We start from the raw sequence: 19583 nt of genomic DNA, 5'->3' as shown, positions 1-19583 counted from the left end.
ATTTAGATAGAATGTGGCTAGCTGCTTGTTCACTTTTCCTTTCATTTCCTGGCTTCCTCGCTGAAAGGAGCCCTTTGCAAGAGGCTTTGAAGCATGCAAATGAATACTATAATGTGAATGTTACAATATGTTTTTCTTTCCAATTTGGCAAACTGGCAAATTGATACACAGAATACTTTTGCTATTGTCTCAAAGGGGTAGCCTAGGAAATTCAAAGAATGCATGGCATCACTTCCTTTTTTGGCATTTCCGAGGTGAGGAATTCATTATTATTATTATTACATGTGTATGAGGCATTCTGGGGTGGCAAGGAGGGGGGGGGGATAAAGGATGCAGGAATTTGGGGGTTGAAAATGGGGCCAAGGGCAGATCATAACCTGCACTGACCCAAATGCCCACAACACACACACACACACACAGGAGGTTTTTAAATTTGCAAAATGTGCGCATTTTGGTGCCTAGTCCTTTAAAAAAAGTGGGGGGGGAGCACACTGCCGATGCCCCAATGAGTGCTGGAAACATCACCTATGACGATTGCGGAACTGAAAGTTGATTGACAGCAGGCACCTTCATTTTAAACCCCGATTTCTGAAGAGGGCATTTGGGGCAAAATACCCCTGATTAGGTAGTGAGCACTTGCTTCCGGAGGGATTCAGGGAGGGGGAAACCGAAGCTCTCCAGTTCCTCCCAGGGCAAAACCGCCAGTGAGAATGGGGCCTAAATGTCCTGTGTCCTAGAGAAGAAGGAAGATGAAACAGTATTGCTAAGCTATTCCATCAGTCCCAGAATATAAGAGACTATGTTGAACTTAGGTCAACTAGCAATAGATCTCTTATTGAAACTACGGCTTCAAATAGCTTCCAGGCATATGGGAAAGACAGAATAAAACTACATTAAAATGCATGGTTGTATTAGGGGCGGGAAAGCCTCATATAAAACTCATACCAGAACTGCTCACTGCAATACTGAAACAAAATATGAAATTGTGAACATTAATAATTGACAGATTATTCAGTCTTGAAACCAGAAATAGGAAGTTTTATGTGAACGACCAACTACATTATCTTTACACTAAAAAGCTAAAAACCTGTACTAATTACATTTGTTTTGAAAAGGGCATATGTATCCCACTTAAATTAATTCTTAGTCAGTGTTTACATTTACATTATGTTGCTAAACAAAAAGCCTTATTAGAGTGAAGGTGAAAAATCCCATCCATGTTTTACTACTACACTCAAGTTCAAAGCAGGAACAGAATACAGGTATATCTATTGAACAGAATGGGTTGTATTTGCAATTAACACAGCACTGATATCCTGCCTTGGGAGAAAAATTCTTTTTCTGGGGAAAAAAAGCAGTTTACCTAGTTACTATTTAGCCCACCTTTCCTCCAGTGTGGGACCCCTTACTTTTATCATCATAATACAAAACCCTATTAAGTAGGTAAGGCTGAGAAGATAACAAGACCGCCCAGTGAGCTTTGTGGCTGAAGAGCAGAAACTGGATCTCTCAAGTCTCAATCCAAAACCCAAAGAACTCAATTATTACTCCAAACTCCTATAATACGATATTACCCCTCCCCAAAAATTGACTAGCGGAAATATAGTTGTTTAACAATGGTTCCCAAATGTTGGTCCTCCAGATGTTTTGGACGTCTGCGGTCAGAATCTGGGCATACTGAATGGCACTTGTGAGAACTGCAGTTAAAACATTTAGAAGATTAAAGATTGAGAGCCACTAATTTAAAATTTATGGGCTCCCCTGCCTGCTTTGAACCAGTAGTCCTATTCCTTAGAAACACATATATTTTTAAAAAATAAGTTAAACATATCTATTAACAGCTGGAACAAATTAATCCCTCCACAGCCACAGGTTTCTTATTTCTATGCCATTGTATTTAATAGGACTTGAACATCCACTGATTTTCGTATCCATGGGGAATCCTGGAATCCACTGTACTGCTTTCTACCCCTGGCCAAAAATATGTTTGCTGAAATGTTGAAAATAAATGAAAATGCATAGAAATCCTTACTTTATGAATCCTGTTATTTTTTTGGTCACATTCCCAACAATTTCCTTCCCTCTTTCCTGCTGGTTGCTTGGTCTCATCCTCTCTTGCTCTGCCTGTGCTATGAGTCTCTCATCTCATATTCATGTTACTCTTCGTCATGTTTTGTGCTCCTCACTGCTACTGCTGTCCACGAAGCAAAAAAGTACAAAAGAGTGGTGAGGAAGAGAGCAAAGTGTGTATGTGTGTGTGTGTGGGGGGGGGGGAGAAATAACATTTAAAAATGGAAATGCAGTTCCCCAGAGGCATCAAAATTACATAGAATGACAATGGGGTAACCTAATTTTAAAAATACAGTAAATGTAGCCCCTGATTTAACATGGAGGTTTCTTTCTTGAAACTTGAACAGACTTTTACATTGTATCTTTACACTTGTTGAAGTGGGAGGTTTTATATCTTATTCCAAAAAGATTACTACACCATAAAAGATTCTACTATTATTGCCTGAATAACCATTGTCCCAAAGTGTTCCCTAGTACACAGGTATGATTGCAGTTAAAAGCACATGATTTTATAGTGCTACACCAAACATTTCTGGAATTCTTCTCCACCCACTTGAATTAAGACACAAGGTGTAGAAGCTGTAAACATGCGTGAAGGCTGCTTCACACATGCAGTTTCATATTACAGACCAGATGTCTTACTTGGGAACTCCCACTTAGGTTCAGTGCATCAGCTAGATGCCAGTCTGGGTTTTCTTCTCCATCATCATGATAGGCAGAGTGGCCAGCATTCAAAGAGGTAGAGCAGATGCAAGCAGAATATAAACTGGAATCTACTGGCACTTTTATTCTTATTCTTATTTTTAAAATACCTTTACACTGTTCAAAACCGCAGAATTCTAATGAAATTATCTATTTAGACTGAGACCCTATGTTCTGTAGCTATTTCTCCAATCTACCCTTCAAAAAATTACAAATCACACTTAAGTTTGTAAAAATTTTGCTCCCAAATTGTAACTTAATGTAAATTTTAAACTCTTTGTCCACCTCAGCAGTACAACCATTTCTGCTGGCCATTTTGGATATGGTGGCTGTGTGGCTTAAAAGGTAGGCCTCTGGGAGATGTTTGGTCATTGCAATTGTGCAATGACCATAAAAGTGAATTATATTTTAATTGCTGGCTAGGATGCCAGCTGTTTTTTAAAAACCTTTTATTGTCATGTTTTTGCCATACTTTGTTTTAATCTATGATGTAGGCAGCCTTGGATCACATAGCAGGATAAATGTGGGATATAAATAAAATAAAATGATTTGGGTGCTTTGTGATAGATAGAACAGCAAGAATTTCTGGCTCCCTGTTGTTTAGCAATAATAGAAAAATAATAGAAAAAACCTAAAAGACTGATTAAAAATAAACTAACTGCTGGTACAGACTGGCAAAAAGAGCCGGATTCCTGGAGGTTTGGGGGGCATGGCATATGCATGACACCCCCCCCCCGCCTTGTCACCGGGAACATGTCATGAAGCTGCCTTGAGCAACCACATGGTGGCTGCATTGAGGTGTTTCACTGGTGCGGCATTTAGATGGCGCACACTGCTGAAATAGAGAAAAACCACCACCGCAGCAGCAAAGGTGCCTTTTTGTGCCAGGAAAATGCCAGATTGGCACCATGGTGTACGGTTGCTGTGGCCCTGATCCGGTGCTCAAAGGGGCAGCCAGAGGCAGCTCCTTCAGGGTTGTCTGTTTCGCCCCCTAGGCCACTGAAGTTAAAGATGTCTTGAGGGAAATACAGAAGTTTTTTGTTTGTTTGTTTTTACTTTAGTTTGTAGGCACTGTGAGTTCAGGTATGGAGATGAAAAATATTGCTTAATTCTAAAGTTGTCTCCTCCGGCTGAACAACTATCTATGTTGTGCTTGGTTCTGGTTAATAGAAAATCTCCAGGTTTTAGTAAAAATCAAAGTAGATCCAACATAACTGAAGTCTGCCAGTTTGAAACTACTGGGCCCATGAGCTGCTCTCTTCCTCATCCTCTTGAACTGACCAGCAACCAATTCATCCTTCATGTGCCTCTGGATATCTGTGTATCTAGGTATCTGTACTACATGTCCAGGTCAAGCCAATGAGACAAATCAAGCAACTTCCTAAAGATAAATAGTGTGAAATAGTTGGAAAAAATGTGCCCAACAGCACTGAGACATGGGAATAAATTTCACCAAACTCAACAGAAATTACTCCAGAGTAAATGCAATTGGTTTGGGTTGCATGATGAAAAATGGAACATGTTTGAAAGAATTGCTAGATACAGTGGATCCTTGTTATACACTGGGGTTTGGTTCCAAGATCCCCTGTGTATAACAAAATCCATGTATGCTCAAGTCCCATTAAGTACAGTATAATGACATAGCAAAATGGTGTTCCTAATAAAAAATGGAACATCAAGGTAAATTTATACTTTTTTTGGAACATTTTCAAACCGTTTATGCTTAAATCCGTGTATAAAAAATCCGTGTATAAGAAGGTACAACTGTATTAAGAAATATTCTTAAGTTAAAGATAAAAATCATTTGTTTGTAGCAGATAAAAATGTCTGCATTTAAACAAAAAAGAATAAAGAGAGGTTATGAGGTCATTGGTTCAGTCCTCAATAAAAGGCAACACCAATATGACCCTCACTTTGCCGATCTTCCATTATAGTGGACTGGAGCAACTTGTGACCCTCCAATGTTGTTGGCTTTCAATTCCCATCAACCCAAGCCAGCACAATAAGGAAGCCCAATGCATCTCCAGGAAGGCAATATTCCTCAAGGAAGAAAAATCAATGTGAAGGAAGTTTGTGATTTTCTAGATTACAGGAAAACAAATGTTGCTTGGTGTGTGTGTGTATTTGTGTGTGTATATGTACCTTCAAGTCGACTGTCGACTCATGACGATCCCATGACCCCATATTTTAGAGAGATCTTTTCCATCACCATCTCCATCCTGGTCTTTTTAACTGGATGCTTGGGGTTGCTCAAGGGACTTCTAGCACACAAAGCAAGTGTTTTGCCATTGAGCTGTGTGGACAAACATATGATGAGATTCTGACATAATCCCAAGGGTGAAGAATGAGTAGATGCAATGGCACTGCATGACAGGGCAACCCAAGTGTGTAAGAGAGCAATAAGAGGCAAAAGGAGATAAAATTCACACACAGTGGGCTGTAGAAGGCTCCCCTCTTTAAATTTATTTATTGAATTGCTTTCTTTCTTATATTGGGAGCAGGAGGGAGAGTGCCAGCCTTTCACACCTGTAACAGATCACAGCAATGAAATCTCTCAAGTGGTGCAGATTTGGAAAAAATGAGAGGGAGTGCACAGCAATTGCAGCAGCAAGTGGCAAGGAAGTACAACTAGTGTTTCTTCAGGAGGAAGAGGCTGAAGAAAAATCAAAAAGAGTCATTCTATCCTTTAACTCTCTGTGTATGTGTCACTGGCAGCCAATCGTATGGCTGAATGTTGGTGAGCTGGCTACCATGGTTACCATGTAAACAGTTTCTTGCTTAAGGAGAAGCTGTAGAGAGTGCAGTACGCTTTGTAGTGGACAGCTGGCTGGAAACTCAGATTTTAAACCAATATCTCTATTGTTTAAGCACCATCCTAGAAATCTGAAATCTAGAGTGGGCTCCAGTGTTTTGCTGTATTGTCTTCTTGAGTAGCAACAGTAGCTGCTGTGTATTTGACTGTCCCATAGGACCTGACTCTTCTTCCTGACTTCCTACCTGGAGATACATCCATCAGGACCACATCAACTCTTTAACTATGCCAGAGCATACCGTGACCACTTCGGCCAAGAGCCACAAGACCAGGATCAAGAGAAGCAGCATTATTATCAATGTGTAAGTGCTATTGTGTTGCTGCAGGGATGATGCTGGATGTGACAGAAAAGATAGAGGGCTGGGCTTCCCTATTGTTTAGGTACCATCTCAGCTTTTCTTTGGCCTGGGACAAATGGGCCAAAAAGCGGTGTGCTGCTGCCGATACTAAGGTTCTGGAGCACATGGCAACTGCATGCTCTGGAACCCTAGTGCATCACAGCAGCAGCCTAATGGTGGCCTTCCATCCACATGGGGGCTGCCATCTTGACGTATAATAATAATAAATAAAGTTTTTATTTGTACCCCGCTCCTTCCCAAGATCAGGGCGGCTTACAACAAATAGTTAAAACAGAATAGATACATACAAATCAATCAACCAAATACAATAAAAAAAAAACAGGCTAAAATGCCCCATTAGCCCAACCTCTTGGCCACGAAAGAGGAGGGAGGCCCACAGGATTTTAGTCGGGGAATGCCTGTTGGAACAGGAAGGTTTTCAGGTCCTTCCTGAATTGGGCCAGGGTGGTAGTCGAGCAGAGCTCGGTGGGCAGCGTATTCCAAAGGGCTGGGGCAGCAGTGGAAAATGTCCTCCGTGTGGTGGAGGATAATCTAGCCCCAGGGACCTTCAGTAATTGCTGCCCAGACGTTCTGAGGGTGCGAGGCGGAATGTACGGGGAGAGGCGGTCCTTTAGGTATCCTGGACCCAAGCCATTTAGGGCTTTATAGGTAATCACCAACGCCTTATACTGAGCCCGGAAGCGGTTGGACAGCCAATGGAGATCTTTCAATACCGGTGTTATGTGGCTGGTCCTGGAAACACCAGTGACCAGCCGGGCTGCCATGTTCTGCACCATTTGCAGCTTCCGAGTTTGGTATAAGGGTTGCCCCATGTAGAGTACATTGCAGAAATCCAGTCTCGAGGTTACCAGAGCATGTACAACAGTTTCTAGGTCCCTCTGGGCCAGGTATGGGCGCAGCTGGCGAATAAGCCGAAGCTGATAACAGGTGCTCTTGACTGTCGCATTCACCTGAGCAGTCAGGTGAAGCGACGAGTCAAGAAGCACCCCCAGACTGCGCATGGAGTCCTTCACAGGGAGCGTGACCCCGTTCAGGACAGGTGGAACCACCGCCATTCCTGGACCAGGGGAACCTATCACTAGTACCTCCGTTTTCTCTGGATTCAACTTGAGTCGGTTTTCCCTCATCCAGCCCATTACTGACTCTAGACAGGCCACGAGAGAAGAGACCCCATCCCCAGTCACTGCATCAGTCGGAGACATAGAGAAAATGATTTGGGTGTCATCAGCGTACTGATAACCCCGCGCCCCATGTCTCCGGATGATCTCTCCCAGCGGTTTCATGTAAATGTTAAATAGCATGGGAGACAGAATGGCTCCTTGAGGGACCCCAGTTTTAAGGGCCCGCTCATCGGAGCACACGTCTCCCAGCTGCACCATCTGGGACCTCCCAGAGAGGTAGTACCGGAACCACTGGAGCGCAGTGCCCCCGATTCCCACCTCTGCCAGGCGCCCAAGAAGGATACCATGGTCTATGGTATCGAAAGCCGCTGAGATGTCCAAGAGCACCAACAGGGACACGCTTCCCCTGTCGATGCCCAGACGGAGATCATCGACCAAGGCGACCATGGCCGTCTCAACCCCGTGACCCGCCCGGAAGCCAGTTTGAAATGGGTCTAGATAATCAGTTTCATCCAAGACCGTCTGAAGCTGGATCGCAGTGTGTAGATGTCGCTGTGTGTTGCTTATGTCATGAGTGCACCAATGGTACACTCGTGATGTGTGCATACCGTCTTAAAAAGAACACTTTTTTCTGGGTTCTTTTTGGGGTGGAGGGATGCCGGGCAGTTTGGCTCTGTGGCATTCCTTCGCAGGCAAACAGGCTACCATCAGGCTGCCCTTTTGGGGCGGTTTGTATTGGGCCAATGTTTCCTGAAATTTGAGCTATGATTACAAACCAAGTTGCCTGTAGCAAGTGAGAACAAACATTGACACACACACACACACACACACACACACTTGTCCTTCCATATTTCTTCTGAATTGCAGCACTCAGCATTCTCAACAAAAACGTCTCTGGGTTCAGTTGCATTCTAATTTTAAAGATGTCTTCTAACATTGAAAGAATTTGAGACCAATATTTTTGTGCTTTGTCACAGGCTCACCATTTTGGGAAAATGCCCCAATCTTCTGTTTACATTTCCAACATTTATTAGAGCTCTTCTTATACATTTTCAATAATCTATCCAGTGTTGAATACCATCTATACATCATTTTGTAAAATGTTTGCTCCCAAATTGTAATTTAATGTAGATTTTAAACTCTTTGTCCACATCTTTCTCCATTGTTGCATGATCTATGAACTGGAGCAGATCCTGCTTTCTATCAATTATCTTATTTTTGGTTTAAAATGAGTAAAACAACAAAGGATGTTCCAGGAAGATGGTTCTCAACATTGTCAGTCAAAAGCCATGACTCCACCACACTCCGAGGGAGCATATGACACTGTCAGACAGCTCTTACCACCAGACAATTCTTCCTAATGTTTAGGTGGACATCCCCTCTTTATTTTATTTTATTTTATTTTGAGGGGGATGAAAAAGAAGCTGCAATGGGAAATAAAAGCATTATAAATAAAACATGGTTTTGTCTGTAAGGTGCATAAAATTTTGTGAAAATAATAAAGGGCAGTCACACTCTTCACACTCTGTATCACTTACAGAAAAGAACTAGAGCATTCCCTTTTCTCCTAAGTGTTTTGGAAATGGTGTCAAGAATTGATAGACATCTAGGCTGCATCCATACTGCAGAATTAATCTGGGTGGACACTACTTTAAGTGCCCTGGCTCAATGCTATGGAATTCTGGGGACAGTAGTTTGTTGTGGCACCAGAGCTCTGGTGCCACAATAAACTACCATTCCCAGAATCCCATAGCATTGAGCCAGGGCACGTAAAGTAGTGTCCATCCAGATTAATTCTGCAGTATGGATGCAGCCCTACTGATGAAAACTGACAAATTAAAATTTTCCTAGTTTGAATTTATTAATCACCCTACTATCTCACCTCTCACTCTCTTAAACTAGGACCATGAAAGAACCAACTAAGGGGAAAGTAGCATCCCCTTCAGCTTCTGGCAGTAGACGAATGAGCATGTTCAGTATTATGCAAACAAGCAGAGCGGGATCACTGTCTCGTCGGAGCATCCTGATGACTTCAGATGGAAGGTCTGTGGAGAAATGTTCTGTAACCGGTGGAAAAGGTGTTATCCAGGTAATAGGGTGACACTGTAGCAATTAATATAGTAACATGGGAGAACTAAAGCAATGATATCATCACCTCAGATGCGTTCTTAAAATAACCATAGTTCTGAAAATACCAGGTTAAGGTAGCTGAGGCTGTGAGGCCAAATTTGAAAAGCAACTCCCCTCCCCCCCTTTATTCATGCAGTTTGGCTTCCCTGTTGGAGGGCTGGATTTGCACTGTACCCTCTCTGAACAAATCTTGGCAAGAAAACCGCATGACTGAGTGGCCTTAAGGTCACCCTAAGTTGGAAAAGACTTGAAGGCACACAACAACACACTGTAACATAAGGAAAGTAACAAAGCAGCTGAAAATGTCAACGGAAGATATTGCAAAGGAAAACCAAGGTGACAATATTAAGGGTCACATGCTCTGCTCATTAAACTTTGGAGGGTTTCACCACCCCCTGTTCCCCCAACCTCTCCCCACACAGTTGATTTTTAAAATAAAATCATCCCAAATGTCTCCCTCAAAGGGCATTTTCGCCACATGGGGTGCCATTTTGCCATATGGCACCCCACATGCTGCTTTAGGCCCAGGATAAGACTTTTTTTAAAATCAGAAAATGCATTGGAAGTCACTCTTATGTTTCCAAGAAGCCCTCCCCTGCACAAAAAACCATAGGTGGGAATTGTGTGACTTAGAATCATAGAATCATAGAATTGTAGAGTTGGAAGAGACCACAAGGGCCATCCAGTCCAACCCCCTGCCATGCAGGAAATCACAATCAAAGCAACCTTGACAGATGGCCATCCAACCTCTGTTTGAAGTCCTCAAAGGAAGGAGACTCCACTACACTTCGAGAGAGTGTGTTCCACTGTCGAACAGCCCTTACTGTCAGGAAGTTCCTCCTAATGTTGAGGTGGAATCTCTTTTCCTGCAGCTTGCATCCATTGCTCCGGGTCCTAGTCTCTGGAGCAGCAGATAACAAGCTTTCTCCCTCCTCAATATGACATCCCTTCAAATATTTAAACAGGGCTATCATATCACCTCTTAACCTTCTCTTCTCCAGGCTAAACATCCCCAGCTCCCTAAGTCTTTCCTCATAGGGCATGGTTTCCAGACCTTTCACCATTTTAGTCGCTCTCCTTTGGACACGCTCCAGTTTCTCAATGTCCTTTTTGAATTGTGGTGCCCAGAACTGGACACAGTATTCCAGGTGGGGCCTGACCAGAGCAGAATAGAGTGGCACTATTACTTCCCTGGATCTAGACCGGCCTTTCTCAAATAGTGGGGCGGGCCCCCCGGGGGGGGCGCGAGGCTCTGTAAAGGGGGGTGCGAGGCTCTGTTATGCAGAGGTGTACTTATAACAATTTTATAGACAAATGATACTATTTACAGTCGCGCGGGGGGCGTGAAATGTTTTCTTCTTCCTGGAGGGGCATGACAGATAATAATTGAGAAGCACTGATCTAGACACTATACTTCTATTGATGCAGCCTAAAATCGCATTGGCCTTGTTAGCTGCCACATCACACTGTTGACTCATGTTCAACTTGTGATCTACTTGGACTCCTAGATCCCTTTCACACGTAGTTTCATTCAGCCAGGTGTCCCCTATCCTATATCTGTGCTTTTCATTTTTCCGCCCTAAGTGCAGTACCTTACATTTCTCCGTGTTGAATTTCATTTTGTTAGCTTTGGCACAGTTTTCTAGTCTGTTCAGGTCATTTTGAATCTTGATCCTGTCCTTTAGAGCATTAGCTACTCCTCCTAATTTGGTGTCATCTGCAAATTTGATCAGCATTCCCCCAATTTTGTCCTCCAAGTCATTGATAAAGATGTTGAATAGAACTGGCCCAAGGACAGAGCCTTGTGGGACCCCACTGGTCACTTCTCTGCAGGATGAAAAGGAGCCATTGTTGAGCACCCTTTGCGTTTGGTCGGTCAACCAATTACAAATTCATGTAACAGTTGCCTTGGCTAGCCCACATTTTACAAGCTTGTTTGCAAGAATATCATGGGGAACTTTGTTAAAGGCCTTACTGAAATCAAGATATACTATATCCACAGCATTCCCTTCATCTAACAAGCTGGTCATTTTATCAAAGAAAGAGATAAGGTTTGTCTGGCATGACTTCTTTCTCTGAAACCCATGTTGACTTTATGTGATTATGGCATTGCCTTCTAGATGTTCACAGACTCTCTGTTTAATGATCTGCTTCAGAATCTTTCCTAGTACTGATGTCAGACTAACTGGCCGATAATTGTTGGGATCCTCTTTTTTCCCCTTTTTGAAGATGGGAACAACGTTTGCCCTCCTCCAGTCTGCTGGGATTTCTCCTGTTTTCCAGGAGTTTTCAATGATTATTGCTAATGGCTCCGATATTACATTTGCCAGTTCTTTTAATACCCTTGGATGTAGTTCATCTGGTCCTGGAGACTTAAATTCATTTAGATTAACAAGGTATTCCTCTACTATCTCTTTACTTATTCTGTGCTGAAATTCCCCTAATCTGTCCTCTGCTCCATTATCCTCAGGTTGAGCACCCTTTTCCTTTTCTGAGAAGACTGAGGCAAAGAAAGTGTTGAGTAATTCTGCCTTTTCTCTGTCTCCTGTTAGCATTTTGCCATCTTCTCCACGCAGTGGCCCTACCATTTCCTTCTTCTTCCTTTTGCTGCGGACATATCCAAAAAAGCCCTTTTTGTTGTTCTTAACCTCTCTAGCAAGCTTGAGTTCATTCTGAGCTTTAGCTTTTCTGACTTTATCTCTACACAGGCTCGCTATTTGTTTGAATTCCTCTTTGGTGATTTCCCCTTCTCAGATATTGTTGAACTATGAATCCCATCAACCAATTGGAGGAATATTTGGAGCAACAGGTCAGTAACATCTGAGGAGCCCAATTATCGTGCCTAATAACCCTCCAAAACATTGCAAAATTGCTCCCCCCCCTCACACCTGGGGACATTTTGAAGTAGATCCTGCATTGCATGGGTGGTGCGTAAGTCTTTGAGTCCTTGCAGGAGATGGTGGAGGCTGCTTCCCCTGCCTGGCTGATTCCTGCAGTGTGCAACAATAGCTGGAGACAGCTTTATCTCTTCAGTTAGTGATCAACTTTGGAAGAGCAATCCAGCTTGTCTGAGCTGCTCTGATATCAAAGGAACAAGAAGCCACCATCCTCAGCAGTGGCTGTAATTTTTACACACTTGTAGAAAGAGGCATTCAGTATCCCCAATGATGATAATTATAATTATAATTATTATTATTTCATTTTATACCCCGTTCTTCAGCCAAAAGGCTATCAGAGTGGCTTACAAACTGTTAATTAGACATTTCCCTGCCCTCAGGCTTACAATCTAGAGAGACAAGACACAAAAGGAGGAGGGAATGGGAGTGGGGAAGGGGAAAAGTCCAGCAGAACTGCTCTGAGGCCTGGACCACGACAGATGAACCGGAGGGAGGGCCCTTCTTCTTACTCTGATTAGGCCTGATGGAACTGGGCTGTCCTTCTCTCCCTCTGGATGGTGGATGGAGGGAGGGCTTTCTTCTTTCAGCCAAGGCCCGATGGAGCTGGTTTACCTTTCTCTCCCTGTGGGTGATAGTGGATGCAGGGGAGGGCTCTCCTTTCAGGCAAGCCCTGATGGAGCTGGGTTACCTTTCTCTCCCTGTGGATGATGGTGGATAGAGGGAGGGCTTTCTTCTTTCAGGCAAGGCCTGATGGAGCTGGGTTGTCTTTCTCTCCCTGTGGATGATGGTGGATGCAAGGAAATGCAAACAGTTCCCCCATTTCTCTCCAAGACTATAGGCTGGATTAAAGGGTGGTTCATCATGTGGGCTGAGCTTTCTCTCCCCCCCCCCAATAACCCTGAACAGCCAAGAATAATTACCAGAATGTCAGCTGGAATGATGCCACTTCATACACTGGTACTGAAGTAGTTCCAAGCCACTTCAGATAAGGCATGGGATAAGGCATCCCATAAAAACAAGATAAGACATGGAAAAATCAAGGTGACAATATGAAGCATCCCACCACCATCACAAGCATGGTTGGTGGTGACATGAGAGAGGGCCTTTTTCATGGCTGCCCCTAGATTGTGGAACCCCCTGCCCAGGGAGGCTAGAATGACCCCTTCCTTGTTATCCTTCTGCCAGCAGGCTAAGACCTATCTATTTAGACTGGCATTTAAAACAGAAAGTTTTAATAATAATAATAATAATAATAATAATAATAATAATAATAATAATTGTATCCCGCCCTCTGAGAACAATCGGAGCAGCTAACAAAGTCAAAAATACAAAACATATAAAATCCCTAGTACCCTCCCCTCCTTAAAAAAGTATTAAATTCAATGCAATATTTTTAAAGCATGGACTGGGGTGTTGTTGTATTGTTATAAATTATTTTAAAACCATTTTTATCTTTTTAATTGTATTTTATTCTTTTAACATGTAATTTGACCCGAAAGGACCAAAATTCACATGTTGGGGCTTTCAAGGCATGGACAAACTCTCATATACAGTGATATTCAAACCCAAAGGAGGCTAAATTTCAATTTATGAAAGGTTTTATACAGACCCTTCATAGGTTCTTGCCTCCTGATATCAAAGGTCTGGAAAAAAATTAAGTCTTTGCCCACATCTTGAAAATAGTGGGGAGAAGATTGTACACCATCTAGACACCATCTAGTTCTAGGCAGAGATTGCCATAGCTCAAAGCTTGGAAGTAGGCTCCATTGCTCTTACTTGGACTTATTTTGAAGTAGGTATTCACAGGATAGTACATTTGGACTCCTTTATCATATAGTAAATTCAATTGAATTCACTGGGACATGCTTCAGAGCAGACAACTTAGAATCTCTTTTTAAAAATCTCAATAATTACAGTTTTTTGTGGGTTTTTCGGGCTATGTGGCCATGTTCTTCTAGACGAGTTTCTTCCTGACGTTTCACCAGCATCTGTGGCTGGCATCTTCAGAGAATGCTTCAGGCAAGCATTTTCTGAAGATGCCAGCCACAGATGCTGGTGAAATGTCAGGAAGAAACTCGTCTAGAAGAACATGGCCACATAGCCTGAAAAACCCACAAAAAACTATGGATGCTGGCCATGAAAGCCTTCAAATTCACTCAATAAATTAGTTAGCTACATAGAATCATAAAGTTGAAAGAGACCACAAGGGGCATCCAGTCCAACCCCCTGACAAGCAGGAATATACAATCAATTAATTTGTGAAACTGTGAGGAGAAAAGGGCTCATTTGCCATTATTTTATTATTTTTGTTGTATCTACAGGTTTTTGATGATCTAGGAAGAGATGTAACACCACGCCCACTTTACCAACCAGAACCAACAGCTGCCGTTCCTAGACAAAGCAAAATCCTATCAGCACATGATTTTGCTGGAGCGACTCAGACTGAATTCTTATCTTCCCTTTCTGCACAACAAACATCTGGAGGCAGTATTAGCCTAGTGGGCCCATTCTCAAGGTATGGCGTGGCATCCCATAAAAACAGTCTAGACATCTTGAACCTGCCTGAACCACTGCAACACAGTGGATTTATGTAGTTCATAAACCAGCCATATTCAAAATAAAGAGACCTGGGGCAGTGTTCCTTTCTGTCTCTTCCAGGAAGTGTGACACTTCTTGGAAGTGTTATTTAGTGTTATCTCTCCTACTGACATGCAAAGCTCATTCAAAGAAAGATATCAAATATTCAGAAGGATCATGGGACAGAGTCCCCAGAACTATGCCACTTCAGAATGAACCTAGCGCCATGACTCAGAATTCTGTAAATGTTAAACTTACTTTCAAGGGGATTTTAATGTGGGAAAACATTAAAAGATGTGGGTGCCCACATGAATTCTGAGATAGTCCACTCCTAGGAGGGCTGTAATTCATGCCTTTTGTATATTTGAGCTACCTCAAATTAGTATTGCCAGATTTTCAAAATAGTTGAAATTCATTATATGCATGGTTGACAATCAGGAAGAAGTTATTAACCAAGTTCATGCTCTACTTATATACCAAATAAAAGTATGAATTTCAGTTAACTTAGCCATGTGTTTCTCTCTAAAATGAACATACTATCCACATTCATAAATTGTTCATATTTCTGTCTTTTTCAAGGGCACATACCTAAAAATATGTTTTTGGCATCTCATTGAGTCTATATAAAAGGAAATACTTTCTAATTCTTCTATAGGGGACATCCTTTGCAATAAGGGACACCTGCCAGCACTATAAGCAACAAGCTTTCTAGCCCTTAAATAAGGGACGCTTCTTATAAGGGACATTCAACATCCCTAGCTCAAATATTTCTGCAGTCCTGTGGTTCCTCATCTGGGAGAGATTTTCTGTAGCTAATAAAAAACTGCTGTGTCAACTATACTGCTGGGGGGAATGTAATAACTGGCATTTGGTATTCCTGCTTTGATATTCTCTGCTGTTGTGCTTTATTATATGCTCATTTCCCCCTGCCCACCCACTTCAGGACTTATGGTAGTAGTAGTATTACAAAGTCAAGTACTTCTACTGACTCGATGGCAGAAGAAATCATAGAACCTGGATCTAGACGAGAGACACTTGCCAGTTTTTCAGGTAGAGTTAATTTGTACAAAATACTAGTATTGATGTGACTAATAATGGAATTTTCTCATACTGTTTTTGTTGTTTCTTGAAATGTAAGAGACATTTCAGAAGAGTTATAAGGCTGCAACTGACTTGTATGCAGCCTCTGTACCATGTAATCATACATTAATCAGTGGTGTTATTGAGAGAGTGCAGAGGATGCAGACCTCACTGAGTGGCATCCAGTTGGGCCCTCCTCCCTCTTTGGTGCAAGCGGAGTGAATGCGTGTCCTTCCCGGCTGCTCTGTCCCTGGGCTTCCTGCGAGGGAAGAAAACCTGGGGATGTGGGAGCAGGAGAGACACACATGAACCCTTCCTGGCTGCTACATCCCTGGGATTCCTCCCAGGGGAGAAAGCCCAGAGGGGCACATAATTACTGACACTACTGATATTAATAAACCCTGCAAATTTTTACAGGATAATTGTGTATATAAAAACATTTTTTCTAATAATTGTCATAATGCTCCACCTGTACATTGTTAATTGTTATACACAAACTATGATGTTATTAATTTTTCCATGGTATACTAATTTGATAGATGTCCAGGTCAGACGAGAGGAAGTGCCAGAACAACTGACAAAACAAGACCTAGAAAAGCAGGTGGATATTTTCCTTACAGAGACAGAAACAATTTGGTTATTTGACATGCCAACTCTCATGATATCTACAGAGGCTGAGGAAGCTAACAGTGTGAGGTAGGTAGAGTTCCAGTGTAATGAGGCTGCCTGTTGGACCTTGGTAGCTTTAGCTGTTCAAGAAAATTTAAGGTGACCTCCCTCATTGTATGAAGACTACAGAACCCAAAATTACTCTCACCACTATGAGAATTTTGTCCTTTCTTGGGCGCATTCCACATGCATCAAAAGTACGTGCTTGGCATGTACTAGGGTTAGGAAGGGGCATCCTTTCCGGACACCCCTAACCCTAGTACATGCCAAACACATACAAAATGGCGGCACCCTATGCACATGGGTGCCGCCATTTTGTGGTCACGGAAGCTTAGCGTCCGCACATTGTGGTGTGGAAATAACGCCACAAGTGTGCCATTGGCGCCTTGTGGCATCATTTCCGCACTGCAAAAAGAACTTGCTTTTTCTGAGTTCTTTTTGCTGCGCCGGGGAACCGCGCGGTTTGTCTGCTGCGGTTCCCTGGCGCCACAATCACGGGCACTGTCAGAGCACCCTTTTGGGGCACTCTGTAAAGTGCCTTAGTGTGAGTGAAAATCAGAGCTTGTTATTTGCAAAAATAAATGTTAAAAGTAATCTTGCTATTCATAATTTGTTGCTTTTCAGATTACGAGTCCCAATATAATAAATTTTTAACACAATGTAACAAATTGTGAGGAAGTAATAATTTTAGCATAAGACTTTCTGCTTATTGGTTCCTCTTTAAAAATATTTTGAAGAACTGGGGGCCATTTTTTGTATTTTCAGTAATTTAAAAAACAAATTAAAAAGTAATCCATTAGCAAGGTGTTGCTAATGAGTAAAACTATCGAGTGAAAAGGACTGAGAATGGAAAGCAGTATCACGTTTAAATGGAAAGCAGTATCACATTTTCAGTAAAATAAAAATGGAATACAGGAGAGCGGGAATCATCCAACCCACTAGAGCTCTGCGACAAGAGAGATTCAATTTCTTTTCTCTAGATCAGCAGTGGAGAAATTGCAGTCCATCACTTGCATGTGGTTTACAGGTCTCCACACCTGAAAATAACCCAATTTTCAGTCAGATATAGCCCAAAATGGTAATTGGAGTGACATGACATTTCAGTCACTGTTTTGGCTAGTATACCACTGAAAACAGAAATATAGTTGAACTTAGTATCTGTGATGAATCCATTCTGCCTCCTTCCCCAATGGATATGAAAAAATGTGGGACCTCAAGTCTCATTGTCCCTAATGGTGGTGCAACCATGTGTATGCACCACCAGTGGGGGCAACAAAGCTTGCTGTCCACAGATGCTTAAATCCGTGGATGGCAAGCCTGCAGATAGAGAGGCCCCACTGTATTTTCCCATGTTGCTGGACAAGTGTGACCCATTGCAGGGGCTGGGGAAGTTGGCTCCCAGCCTCTGTGCCTTTACCCACTTTCCTGCTCTAGGAGGACAAAGATTGGGGCTGTAGACCTAGGTATACTTACTAATGATGTGACTACAGTGAGTTGTTTTCACTGTCAAAAATATTTCACAAGACTTCATTATTGGAATTCTAATGTATTATTTTTTTTAGATGCACTTAGATCACCAGCAGCTCTATGGCATGTGGCAGAGCACTAAGTTTTATTTTAGGATTTATTTTAGGATTTAGGATTTATTTTAGGATTGTTTTGAAAGGAAACAGATTAGTAATTTTTTTTTATTAAAAAAGGCCTGTGGCATAAATGTGTATTCTGACTGCTGATCGCCACAAACAGGGGTGATAGACTGTATATACCTGACTATACTTCGACCTCATGTTTAAGTCGAGGGCAGGTATTGGCTCCAAAATTAGGGATTTTCATTTGTCCTGTGGATAAGTTGAGGGTAAAGCTTAGAGTCTCAGCACCCTCCTCCCCGCCACAGTCCAGATGTCCCTCAGGAGACAGTAGGGTTGAAGGGCGAGTGCTTGCCTTTCCTCCTCCTCACCACCCTGCCTGATCTCTAAGGAGCAGCTGCGCTGGGGAAGAGGCTTGGCTTGTCTCTTCAAGGACAGCTGGTCTGGGAAAGAGAGTATTAACCATCTTGACTCATGTATAAATCTACCCAGGTTTTTTGGGTCAATTTTTTGGGCAATTCCCCCCCCCAAAAAAAAATTATACATGAGTATATATGATAGCGTCTCAGAGCCTTATAGTATATGGAGTATGTTCTGCATGGTGCACTACTTGTGTACAGTGAATCTCCCCCTTGATCCAATGATTTGTACTCTGCCACTACAAGCCAGCAAAAAAATATTGTTAGTAGCGGCAGAGTTAAATTAAAAGCTATAAAGTGTGACGTTCATCATGGCTACAAATTATTTCCAAAGCTACTGGGAGAGAACTTCAGATCAGTGGCAGGCTGCATGCAACAAGTCCCAGGTCCAGTCTTTTGTATCCCTATGTAGGTTTGGGAAAGATCTTCTCTGGGGAGCTGCTATCAGTTTATGTAGACAAAACCAAACTAGAAGAACCAGTGGGTTGACTAGAATAAGGCATGGTTCCTATTTTCCAAAATATGGCAGTCATATTTGATCTATTTAGAAAAAGATCTGGGGTCTGCTTTCTATAAGCTCTGGTTTTGTATTGTTTCACAGTATCTCTAAATCTATGATCCACAAGCTTTATTATTTGTTCCCAACCATGAGAAAAAACACTCTTACCAACCAGTACTAATCATATTTACTGTATTTTGGAGTGAGTTGCAACAGTTAAAGCAATCCTGCTAACTGCTGGGCAACAGCAGGAGATGGAAACTATAAATTGGATTAGGATCTTTAAACCCTGAATGGAATCGTAAAATTTCCTGTGCCAGGAGTCAATCTGCAGCACTTGGTTAAATGATGTGTAACTGTATTGCAGCTTATAGAAAGCTAACCCCAGATCTCTCTCTAAATAAATCCATAGTACATAATAAAGCACAATCCTATAATACCTGCTCTAAATAAATCATACTAAGCACAATGCCTCTTGTTGTTGAGTCCCTTCAAGTTGCTTCTGACTTACTGTGACCCCCACCTAAACCTAGGGCTGAAATGCCTTAAAGGTACCAGATCCTGTCTGATATTGGAAGCTAAGCAGGGTGAGCCTTGGTTAGTACTTGAATAATAATAATAATAATAATAATAATAATAATAATAATAATAATAATAATAAT

At 42.1% G+C, this 19583-nt stretch overlaps 1 protein-coding gene across 1 annotated transcript in view; it reads left to right on the top strand.

Annotated features, from left to right (window-relative positions):
- The first annotated feature begins 5567 nt into the window (after window positions 1-5567).
- DNAI4 (dynein axonemal intermediate chain 4) overlaps window positions 5568-19583 on the top strand; it is a 42804-nt gene continuing 28788 nt past the window's right edge. The window contains exons 1-5 of the mRNA XM_042461181.1: window positions 5568-5886; window positions 8967-9153; window positions 14413-14606; window positions 15612-15718; window positions 16288-16444. Of these exons, the coding sequence (XP_042317115.1) occupies window positions 5810-5886; window positions 8967-9153; window positions 14413-14606; window positions 15612-15718; window positions 16288-16444 (722 nt within the window). The 5' untranslated portion in view covers window positions 5568-5809. The remainder of the gene's footprint in view (window positions 5887-8966; window positions 9154-14412; window positions 14607-15611; window positions 15719-16287; window positions 16445-19583) is intronic.

The sequence above is a fragment of the Sceloporus undulatus genome, chromosome 4, assembly GCF_019175285.1.
Source record: "Sceloporus undulatus isolate JIND9_A2432 ecotype Alabama chromosome 4, SceUnd_v1.1, whole genome shotgun sequence".
Lineage (NCBI taxonomy): Eukaryota > Metazoa > Chordata > Lepidosauria > Squamata > Phrynosomatidae > Sceloporus > Sceloporus undulatus.
Note: the sequence above shows the minus strand (reverse complement) of the source record. Positions and strands in the feature narration are given on the sequence as shown.